Source organism: Colias croceus, chromosome 23, assembly GCF_905220415.1.
Source record: "Colias croceus chromosome 23, ilColCroc2.1".
NCBI classification, from domain to species: Eukaryota; Metazoa; Arthropoda; class Insecta; order Lepidoptera; family Pieridae; genus Colias; species Colias croceus.
Genome location: NC_059559.1, coordinates 2,273,963 through 2,286,332, shown reverse-complemented (window position 1 = coordinate 2,286,332; position 12,370 = coordinate 2,273,963). Strand labels below are relative to the sequence as shown.

At 37.9% G+C, this 12,370-nt stretch overlaps 1 protein-coding gene and 1 long non-coding RNA gene across 4 annotated transcripts in view; both read left to right on the top strand.

The window, feature by feature from the left end:
* LOC123702507 (E3 ubiquitin-protein ligase arkadia-C-like) overlaps window positions 1–12,370 on the top strand; it is a 55,636-nt gene extending 43,266 nt beyond the window's left edge. For 2 of the 3 annotated variants that reach the window (XM_045650285.1, XM_045650284.1), the window contains 9 exons: window positions 1,719–1,835; window positions 2,212–2,319; window positions 2,639–2,707; window positions 3,090–3,281; window positions 4,279–4,362; window positions 7,561–7,656; window positions 7,807–8,065; window positions 9,441–9,553; window positions 10,397–12,370. In XM_045650285.1, the coding sequence (XP_045506241.1) occupies window positions 1,719–1,835; window positions 2,212–2,319; window positions 2,639–2,707; window positions 3,090–3,281; window positions 4,279–4,362; window positions 7,561–7,656; window positions 7,807–8,065; window positions 9,441–9,553; window positions 10,397–10,459 (1,101 nt within the window). In that variant the 3' untranslated portion in view covers window positions 10,460–12,370. Of the gene's footprint in view, window positions 1–1,718; window positions 1,836–2,211; window positions 2,320–2,638; window positions 2,708–3,089; window positions 3,282–4,278; window positions 4,363–7,560; window positions 7,766–7,806; window positions 8,066–9,440; window positions 9,554–10,396 lie in introns of all 3 variants that reach the window. The other variant, XM_045650286.1, reaches the window with a different exon arrangement.
* Window positions 6,262–7,233, top strand: LOC123702522. Its single transcript, XR_006752886.1, has 2 exons — window positions 6,262–6,516; window positions 6,595–7,233. It is a non-coding gene; the product is annotated as an uncharacterized LOC123702522 (long non-coding RNA).

Below are 12,370 nucleotides of genomic sequence, written 5' to 3'. Positions count from 1 at the left end.
TTTGTGAAATCTCGAAATTTTTTATATATATTTTCGTTATGACTTCTTCTCTGTTTGGAATAAACATTATATCCAATTAGATCTGAACACTAATTATTGAAAAGATATGACCATTCACATTTTGCACAAACTTGTGGTCATTATAAATAAAAAAAATGTTGTGTGGTTTTATGAAACCACGGTAAAAGTGAAACTTAGGCACAAAATAATCGTATTTGTACGATAATTATCGTACGTTTCGACCATCACGCGACATGCGCTACACAGAGCAAAAAGTTTGAGACGATGTAATAAAAGTTTCACTTTAATAAAATATATAAAGATAAAAAGAAAACACAAAAAAACGAGCGCAACAACAATCTGTTTTCTAAAAAACAACCTAAGCTTATTGCTTCCCTGATAGTTTATTATTACTTCATAGATTATTATCCCGTTCTAAATCTCCATTTTTTATTACCAATCTTATATACGTTCATGCTTTATTAATTTTGTCTGATATATATATATAGCGGAGATTTGTTTTTTCGATTTACCCTCAAAATTTTTTTTTCTTGCATACACCTTTTATGTTACATAGTACGTCAAACTGATGTTTTCTGCTTCTCTTTATTTATGTAAGGAACGAGACTATAATCTTACACGCTTGGAATTAATATGGACGCGCATAAATAGCTAATATTATGTGTTTTGGTATACGGTTTATTAAATTAGTTATAACGAGGATGTGTCACGATTTAAAAGTTGTAACTATAGTTGGAGCGGGAAAAAGAAAGACGCGTAACTAACTAACAAGATTCGACTTCGCTAAAGTCTAATATAAATGTTGTCTAGTTATAATCGTGATACATCCTTATGAAGATTCCTTTATTGAGCCAGAGACTCACGTTAAATTATAAAAGCCACTTACTAGACGAGAATTAACTTCCTTTTTCTTGTCTTTAACATTTTCCAAAGTATCTAGATTTAATTTCACCGGATTGAATAAAATGATTTCATATTTAGATCAAATAAAATGCGCAAAGTCGCTTTACACAAACTAGATTGACGAATGAGCTATTACCAGGTTTAGATTCCTTCATGTTCATGTATATAGATAGATGACTAGCTGCTCCGCGCGGTTTCACCCCCGTGGCTCCACTCCTGTTGGCCGTAGCGTGATGATATATAGCCTATAGCCTTCCTCGATAAATGAGCTATCTAACACCGAAAGAATTTTTCAAATAGGACCAGTAGTTCCCGAGATTAGCGCGTTCAAACAAACAAACTCTTCAGCTTTATTATTAGTATAGAAGATATAGATGTTTCAAAAACGTACGGGATGATTTCGTTATTAGCTACTTAGCTTTGTATTAGCTATGAAATTCACAATGCTTCATTCCGATTGCCAATTATATGTTGGTTATTCGTTTGGTAGTTATTTTATTAATTAAACATTTAGACCACAAAGACCGCATCTACGCTTACCATCAGGCGAGTTCCCCGTCAAGGGGGGACGCCCTTGCGCATGTCGCTACCAGGGTGAACCTTCAGTTCACCCTCGCATCCGCGTTAAAATGTAGAAGCCCTTTTGGCTAACATTGAGAAACACCTTACAAAAAAACAAAAAAAAAAAAAGCGAGTTGGCTGTCAAAATATGAAGTTGGCTTTTTATATTAGCGTGATTCTCGGCGCAATATATCCCCCCTTCTGCTATCCATAACGGTGTCCATACACAACAGATGGGTGGTATGTACGCGGGTCTGCAGTACCACGGCAGTTTCGCGCCGCCTCCACCGCCGCGGGGGCCGTTCGCATCCCCACCGCATCCGCACACGCATTATATAACGAATTCTCAGGTAAGGATGGGAAATGACTGCCTTTTTTATAGGGTAGTTGTAAATTGTAGTTTTTATGTAAATTACAAGTTACGAAGTTGTCTAATCGAATTTTGATTATTTGGTAAATTAAAGAATTGTTAGTAACTCGATGAGGGGTAATGCTTATTATTTTACCAAAGCTATATTTGGGGATTACTTTCTAGCTACGTGAAATGATTCGTGCACAGAATTAATGCGTTTTTATTATTGTAGCATCTACTCCCGCGTTATCTATGTTTAGTTTAGTCGCAATTTATACTACCTACAGTAATGACATCATCAAGCCAATGAGATTCAACTAGACTTTTAAATCTGATCTAAAATACCTACTATATAGGATGTTTCACATTTTCAGCGTGCGGAAGGCGGTCGTTTAGACATGTTGGGAGGTGGGGAGGGTACGTTATCCCCTCTCCAGGCCACGCCCGATCTACACCATGCGCCTCTGCTGTTGGCTACAGAGGTTAGTATTTTGAGGGAAGAATGAGAAAATATTTTAGGAAGTATAATAATAATAATTATAGTATGGTAGATGTGCCTGTTACTAAACTTATATTATATTTTTGTTTGGTAATGGTGTAAACTAAATATGCGTTTGTGAATGGATAGACTTAACAAAACGATGATCCATCCACTTCGTTAGTGTCAAAATTGAAGTAATTAAACCATATTTTTAAAATACTTATTCAGATTTACGAAAAATTTACTCTTTTAATGCGTATTGTAGACTCGGAACGAATTTTTTGCGCATATATGATAATAATAATCTCTAAATATTCCAGGCGCAAAGGACACCAATAGAATTGATGGCGTCACACCACGCGAGACACGCGTTATCACATCACCACCACGTGAGTATCTTTTTAGTAGTTTAAACGATGTTAAGTTTGTATCAAGGGCATCCTACGGCATATGTGATACATTTCGAAATGATTACATACAGTAATCTTTCCCCAAACCCCTAATAGTATTCGTGATTTTTCCCAAAACTCAACACTTTTTACATCTTTCGGTGCATTATCCACTCATTAGCGTGTTTTTGCAACGACAGTGCATCAGTGGGTTTACGCATACGGGGTGTCTGGGTGCATTGGTTGCTCAACTCGTGCAGGATGTTATTTATATCCGTTTCACCCCCGTCCAGCAACGCCGTATCAGCGTCGGTTCTATTAATACAGGACATATTAGTGGGTCCACTGATACAGGGTGTTATGAAATTGCCTTTACACCCAGCAACGGCGCAACGGCGGCGGCGTCGGCGTCAGCGTGAGCGGCGGCGTCGGCGTCGGCGTCGGCGTCGTCGGCGCCGGCTCGCGCGGCCGCCCGTACGTGCGCACCGCGCCGAGGTGGACGCCGCACCCGCACGCGCACCCGCATGCACATGCGCATGCGCACGCGCACACGGTGCATCATATACATGCGCAGGTAATGTGTGGGTGGGGGGGGAATAAGGGGAAATTGCGCACGCGCATACATTGCATCATATACATGCGCAGGTAATGTGTGGGTGGGGGGGGGGGGGAATAAGGGGAAATTGCGCACGCGCATACGGTGCATCATATACATGCGCAGGTAATGTGTGGGTGGGGGGGGAATAAGGGGAAATTGCGCACGCGCATACATTGCATCATATACATGCGCAGGTAATGTGTGGGTGGGAGGGGAATAAGGGGAAATTGCGCACGCGCATACATTGCATCATATACATGCGCAGGTAATGTGTGGGTGGGAGGGGAATAAGGGGAAATTGCGCACGCGCATACATTGCATCATATACATGCGCAGGTAATGTGTGGGTGGGGGGGGGAATAAGAGGAAATTGCGCACCCGCATGCACATGCGCATACATTGCATTATATATATGCGCAGGAAATGTGTGGGTGCTTTGTAGTGGGGAAAGAATGGCAAAATTGCGCACCCGCATGCACATGCACATGCACAAACGGTGCAGGTATATGTGCTAGTACTGATTGGGGAGGAAAGATGAAATAAGACTAAACGATTGTATCGTTGATAGGGTGCCACGGCATGGTGTAGCCTGAATCATGCTTAAGTTGTTCCGACGATGGTATATACAGACTGGAAATGTTCTATACAATCTGAAGGAAAAGTACTTAAAATACTAGTGATAGTCAATTTTGCATTCCTTTAAAAAAAAAAAAAAAAAAAAAAAATAGAACTGCATTTAAAGATTTTCGAAAATTTACTTGCTATTACCGGGAATTGTGTGGTTATTTAAACACATGAAATCGTGTTGTGACATACTTACCCGGTAGTGGCAAGATGTGACTACTGTCTGTAGGCTAATAAACCTATGAACGAAATATTTGGCCCGCGACCATTCTTTGGTAAGAATATTTTAAACTTTCTTTTTTCCATTTTGTCGTGAACATTATAAAATAATATTGTTCCTCTTATACAGGGTGGTGGCGGTCTTGTGAACGCATTGCCGCAGCTGCACGTGGCGTCGCCGCTGTCTCTGCCCCCCCCTCCCCCCACCTACCAGGTAACACTTGCAACTACTTGATTGTGTTGAACACCCTTTATATGATGTGTGTTTTTTTTGTTATGTATGTTTAGTTTGGAAAACACTTCGCATAGTTTCATTTGTTATTATGTGTGTTTAGTTCCGAATTTTGCAGAGGAGTTGAAAGTTGAACTAATAAATTTTGAACTTATTGTTAGTGCTTTATGTATTCTACAAGTTTGTCATTATTTTTTTAAATATGCCATACCTGTAGACCATCTACAGGGTGTTTCATTTCTCCATAGATAATTAATTAATTAAAACAGATTTATCATTAAATTATGATGAAACACTACCTATTTTGTTGTAATGTACATGTTAACATTGATAGTTCAGGATACATTGCCCATTTTTGCAAGTGACTACTATCAAGCTGATTTTCCGTTTGTAGCTTTATTTTGATGAGACACCGAATAATTTCGTGTACGAAACTCTCGATTGTGGTAGCTAACAGAGATAACAAGGATAATTTTTTTTTGATTTGATGGTTCTCAAATATTTATTACGCAATTTGTAGGACAATATGTCTGTTGAATTATATACACACCGGCACAATTAGCGGAACAAAAAAAAAAGTGAGACTATGAGATAATAACGCATATATTTGACGAAAATGTAATTAGATACAAAATAACAAGTTGATTAACATCTTTTAACAACGACTTTGAAAAGTCTTCGTTATTTTTTATTGAAAAATTAAGAAATTTTAAATAAGTGAAATTTTTAGATGATTATGAACCATCACAAAAAAATAAAAAAAGTAAGCAATAAATGATTTGACAATAAAATTAAAGCAAAATTAATAACGAGTGTTTCCCCCTCTTGCTCTGATTACGGTTTCCATTCGTCTGGGCTTGCTACAGATTATGTTATCGATGATTTCTTGAGGCAACCGCTCCCACTTCTCAAGTAATTCGTTTCCAAGTTCATTCAGATTGTTGGGGGTTGTCATTCTGGATTTAACCCTTCTTTTTAGCAAGTCCCAGACATGCTTTATCGGATTCATATCGGGGGAATTTGCTGGCCACTGCATCACCGGTATACCTACGTGGCTCAGATATGCCTGTACCGATTGTGCACTATGAGCACGAGCATTATCTTGCATTAGAATAAAGTAGTCACCAATAAATGGGGCAAATGGTACAACATGTTCTTCTTAAATGTCTTTGATGTATCTATCTGCTGTCATGGTCCCTCCTGTGACTATCAATAACTCCGTGCGAGCTCTCAAACATATCCCTCCCCAAACCATTATCGAGCCGCCACCATAAGCCACTGTGTGTTCAAAATTAGACTATATTTGGCGTTCTCCTCTGTGTCTCCATATTCGCTGTCTCCCATTGATCTGTTTTAAAAGAACTCTGCACTCATCAGTAAAGAGAACCTGCTGCCATTCGTTCAAATCCCAGACGATGTTCTCGCGTATGGGTTTCTGTTCCGCTAATTGTGCCGGTGTGTGTATAAACATTATCAAGTGAAAACAAAAAAATCAGCTTGTTAGTAATCATTTATGATGACCTCGTTATCGATACACTTTGGAAAGGGGGACTCTTTGAACAAACCATAGATTTTGTAGGACAAATATTTTTTCGAATAATTTAGGTAATTATCTTGAGATTGAACAAAAAAAAAATTCATTCAGTTAGTAATAAATATTTGAGAACCATCAAATCAAAAATTTTTATCCTTGTTATCTCTGTTAGCTACCACAATCGAGACTTTCGTACACGAAATTATTGGGCGTCTCATCAAAATAAAGCTACAAACGGAAAATTAGCTTGATAGTAGTCACTTGCAAAAATGGGCGATGTATCCTGAACTATGATATTATAAAATATAAAAATTAAAATTTTTTTAGCTGTAAAAGCTGTATAAACATCAATCTTAACCTTCCAGCGGTCGCGCGCGGTCTCTGAGTCCGCAACGAACTTTTTTTAGTCAATATACTGAAACTGTAAACAATAGACGCTTGCGCTTCCGTGATACCTTCGAGGGGGTGAGGTAGCACCTCTCAGTAGCCCTGTGACATTCGTCGCATTTACACGTGCTTTCTTATTTGTGTTTGCGGTCTCAGATTCCGCGCGCGACCGATTGTGTTCCAGAACAATCCAGTGCAATTAAACCGAAGCCGAGGTAAATATTTTATGTTTTTTGTATCTTATTATTACTTTTTATGCTTTAGACTATAATAATATAAAACTTGTGTTGTAGACAATGAATTACGAAGACTTAGAACGTCGAATATCTCGCATGTTAGAGGAGGTGGAATCAGAAGATGAGGTCTTTGATGACGTTTCGGACCAAGAAGACGACCCTATAGAAATTTCACCAGCACAGGATGAGTGTCTTCAATCAGACGCAGGTCGTTGTTACTATTGCGATAGGAAAAATAACCGCAAAACAAAGTATAGTTGTTTCAAATGTGGAAAACACATGTGTCTAGAACATGTGATTGTTATATGCCGAGAATGTTCATTTTCAATAGATATTATGGACACTAATGACGAATAGTTTATTATAGGTTATTCTAAACAAAAATTAGTAGTTTTTAGGTATGTTTTCTTTATTTCATTTTATTATAATTTAGATTATTCTAGAACTTTACGTAAAACGATCTCAAAAATAGATGTCATTTTAGAGTTTCTATTACACAGTGCCAATTGATGATGAATGTGATTTATTTCTAAGATAATTATAGTCAAGTTTATAAGTTGTTAATTGTAAAAAAGAAAATTCCATTTTGTTTTGTTTAATGTTGATTTATAACGGTGATTTCCACCCAGAGTCAAAAATTTTGAGTTTTTATAGACCTTTGTTCTATTAAGTACAAATAAAAGAAGTAATGAGTAATTAAGTTGTTTTTATTTTATTTCACATGTTTAAGACCTCTTTTTAATCATGTGCTATACAATAAGTCGAAATATTCATTTGTTTTCCCAAACGAGACACTTGAATTTGCGGAATCACAGACCGCGCGCGACTGCTTATGTTCGGCGCAAGGGTGCGACCGCTGGAAGGTTAAAGACGTTTTGACTGCCGTAACTCAAATCCAATCAAATGTTTTGGCTGCTATATCTCTAAACCAATCAAATGTATTGCAAAAACGCGTGTACTCACCGTAACCGCCACGCTGTGAACGAGCAACTGACGTATATACAGTTCATCCGCGTGATCCAGGTGTTTCTCAACCTGCTCGCCATGTTCCCGCTGTCTCCCTACGGCGAGCCCCGAGGCGATGATGGCGCAGACTCGCCGGAGACGGAGAACTACGAGGCGCTGCTGTCGCTCGCGGAGCGGCTCGGCGAGGCGAAGCCCCGCGGGCTGGCGCGCCACGAGATCGACCTGCTGCCCAGCTACAAGTACTGCGAGCAGACGCACCAAGGTGAGGCCCCGTGCTGCAGGTGGGGCTCCCACAACTACGAGGCGCTGCTGTCGCTCGCGGAGCGGCTCGGCGAGGCGAAGCCCCGCGGGCTGGCGCGCCACGAGATCGACCTGCTGCCCAGCTACAAGTACTGCGAGCAGACGCACCAAGGTGAGGCCCCGTGCTGCAGGTGGGGCTCCCACAACTACGAGGCGCTGCTGTCGCTCGCGGAGCGGCTCGGCGAGGCGAAGCCCCGCGGGCTGGCGCGCCACGAGATCGACCTGCTGCCCAGCTACAAGTACTGCGAGCAGACGCACCAAGGTGAGGCCCCGTGCTGCGGGTGGGGCTCTGGGGACTGGATGGAGGCAACGAGGGACCACGGGGTCGCTGTAATTAGGTGCAACGAGGCAAGGCTCTGGGTGTACTTCGAGGCGAGCGTATGATGCGCATGCCACTGCGTCCAAGGCCTTATCTATAAGCCTTATATCTAATAATAACAAATGATAACTGCGTTAAAAACAACCGACTTCAAACTTGCACTTGCAACATTTACAAATACATACAAAAATGCTCATAAAATAAAAACTACTGGGCCTATCCGAATAAAATTTTTATGGGACCAATTCGACACCACCCCGCATCGAACAAAAAAGAATCACGTAATTCGGTTCAGAAACCTCGGAGTAATCGTACATATCGTACATAAAAAAAAAAACATACCGGCCGAATTGATAACCTCCTCCTTTTTTTTGAAGTCGGTTAAAAATGCTCACATGCCTTGATCATGAATAATGGTGTATAAACTGTGCATAAATAAATGTGTCCTATTTAGGAGCAGCCTGTACTATGTTCATAGATTATTCAAAAAAACAACGCGGTGGATAACAATAGGCATGACGAAAGATTTTTAAATCCTCTTCCATAATGTGTGTATACGTTTACTTTACAAGAATAACCCTATATTTCGGTAATATACTTAAATTTAACGGAGATAAAAGCCATTTTTCAAAAAATATTTATTAACTGTGCCAAAACAGCTCGCAGCTGTCATGGCGTAGACGTGACGTCACGATTTAGTAAATACGTAATTATTTGTACGCATTGCGAAGAAAATTAAAAAAATATGTATTTAATATGTGTTATAGAAACGAATTTCAAAGTTTATATGTGGTGTGCAGTATTGCAGTGTGAATCCACATAAAAATAATTCTCAAAAATGTGTTAGTAATTATTTCAAGCGAGAAAATAATAAGAAATGATTGTAAAAGTTGGCGCGAAGAACCCCGAAACCACGTATTCGTGAATTCGCAATTATATTTCTGTTCTGAGTCGATAAAGCATACGTGAAACAATAGAAAATAAATAAAAATGCGTATTCTCAACATATTCATAACAACAAAATACATCTGACGTGAATTGTTTACTTAAGCGTGTTTTAGTCTAAATGGCCAACTGCAGAATTTCAATGTTTTATTTTATTGATAATCTCATTAATCTTAATGTTTTTAAGATTTTTAAGTCACTATACTTAATTAATTTATTATATATTTTCCCTTAAAAACACTAATACGATCATTTATGGATACTGTCGTCATGCCTATTCTCAATAATCAATTTTTAAAATAGCAATAACTAACTTTTTTTTTACAAAAAAATACTTGCTCATATTAAAACATCCTGTATATCAAATCCGCAGGCGAGCAGACCTCGTGCGTGGTGTGCATGTGCGAGTTCGAAGCGCGACAAACGTTGCGCGTGTTGCCGTGCGCGCACGAGTTCCACGCCAAGTGCGTCGACAAGTGGCTACGGGTGAGTGTTGGAAGAAGGAAAAACATTTAAACTAACACACATGAAAAAAAAATACAAAAAAAAATTGGTTGCCTGTAAAGTCGGTATACGGGCGAAAGTTTTACGTGACAACGACTTTTTATGTCTGTCTCTCTCGCTCTTAGGCGGGCTAAGCTCTCTCACTCGCTCTCATTGTGAGCGCATAACGTGAGCGGAGCGCAACGCAGTTTCTTGAAGTGTCAACCGGCGAACCAATTTATAAGACGTTGTCACGTCAAAAAAAAAACGACAAAGTAACAGAATTTATTATTTAAACACATTTAATCCAACACACATGAAAAAAATACAAAAAAAAAACGACACAATAACATGCAATGAACAAAAACAAACAATGAAAATTACAATTTAAAAAAGAAGCATGTATGTATATGTATTTCCGCGTATTTAAAAGTGTAAACATACTAGCTGCGCTCTGCGGTTTCACCCGCGTGGCTCCGCTCTTGTTGGTTTTAGCGTGATGATATAGCCTTCCTCGATAAACGGGCTATCTAACACCGAAATAATATTTCAAATCGGACCAGTAGTTCATGAGATTGGCGCGTTCAAACAAACTCTTCTTTATAATATTAGTATAGATTTTCATAAAACGTAACCATATTAAGTATAGATTTATATCTACAGGAATAAGAGTACTTTCAGGTGGCATCACGAAACTCCACCCTGTATTATTCATTTATACGAGTCGTATTATTGGCTTTTAAAAAGCTGTAAATTAAAAAATATAACACCGTCATAAACAAATGTAAATTTTTCATCACCATAACATTTTATTTTTATTAAAAATACTTTTTTTCCCCTTCACAGTCGAACAGAACGTGTCCAATATGCCGCGGGAACGCGTCAGAGTATTTCAACAACTCGGAGTGACTCTAACAAAAGTCGTCCTTATTGCTTCATGCATAAGGGCGAGAATGCTACGCGACAAACTGTACGGTTCCATATCTATATACTACACACAAGAATATTTTGAATTTCGAATGGAACGTCGATGGAACGCTGGGGATTTCGAATTTGGAATGTTGTGTTCTTTTTTTTTAATTTTTAGATGCAATAGTGTTTTATAGTTGGATAGTGTCGAAGTGATTTATGATTTTGAACACCATTTATATTGTATAATTTTATGCTGAAATTTTGTTTTTTTTTTCTGTTAGGCCGTAATTTAGTTTTTTTATGTTATTGTCAATTTGAATACCAAATATTGGATTAAAAATAGATTGGAATATTAATTATGAAAATGTACCGAAATTGTTATACATTTAAAAAATAGATTAAAAACTCAAAATAAAGTTTATATATGATATTCTCTTATATTATTTAAATAAAACATAAGTATTGATTGAAATCGTATAACAGATAGAATATTTCTCAAAACAATCACAATAAACATAATAATTTAATTTTTTCGTACGCAAAAACAAATATAACGGCGAATTCCCTAGTATGAAGTAAAAATGTAATATTAAAGGTACTCAAACTTCACTCAATATAAGCACAAAGTTGAGCGCGTCTCAAAATTGAGTTAGGTTTGAGTTGCGCTCAAGATGATAATGCGAAATAAAAATATGTCTTGTAAATGTACGAACCGTATATATTCGCGTATATATAGCATTTATATTATATAAAAAGAAATCAATTATTAGAACGCTCAACTATGCACTAATAAGAATAAATAAAATTATAAAATTGAGTTATTTTTAGATAGAGGTATTGTTCGTTGGTTGGAAAGAGAGGGAAGATCTCTAGGTACTCTGTCTGTCTCTTTCTGTCTATATAGAGAAAATGATTCTTACTTAACACTAGCTATGCCCCGCGGTTTTACCCGCATTATTCCGCTCCTATTAGTCTTAGCTTTATGATCTATAGCCTATAGCTAACTTCAATAAATGGACTATGTAACAGTGAAACAATTTTTCAAATCGGTCCCGTAGTTCCGGAGATAAGCGCGAACAAACAAATTGACTCTTCAGCTTTACAATATGAGTTTATATAGAAGTTTGCGTGAAAAGGAACGCAATGATGCGAGAGAGAGACAGATAGAATACCATGATTTGTATCTCTTTCTAACACATGGACGTTTTCATTCTCTATCTATTAATAACTCTATATTTTTAACGGAAAAGACTTGGGTTTCGAAATGACAAATATATTTCTATGAAAGTGTCAATGAAGGGGCAAATGTGCCCCTTTGCCCCACACGGGGATGGATTTTGGGGCATTTTTAAGTTTCGCTTCTTACAACGGGGCTGTGTGGTTTTGATAGTTTAATTTTTCTTAATAAATGTTGAGAAAAGTAGGGGAAGTAATAAATATATCATGCTGGTAGATATGAATTAAATATATATACAGCGTGTTTTCTTTTCCAATTTTGTTTTTATTGTTTAAAAATGTCTTTTTTTAGTAATCTAAGTTAAATCGTCAAAAGTACACACGCCGTTGTAAAAGCGATACGACGCCATTTTGAAAAATCACAAAACAAAAAATGAGAAGTTACCGCGCGGTTATTCACTAATTTCGTTTTTAAATATAGTTTACGACGTTTGTGCTGTCCGTACGTACGGCCTTAGTTGTGTGGTTAGCGCTAGTGTATATATATATAACAAATTAGGTTTAAGTTTTTTTGTTTGTTTGCACGTGAAGAAAACGTCGATTTTTCGCGAGGTAGAGTGGTTTTTGTTCCGTACGCCTTTAACTTGATGGTATATAGGATGTTGTTTTTTTTTTGTAATTAATAATAATGGTTAAATTAATTTGCGGGACAGAAATCGTTTCGACTCGTTT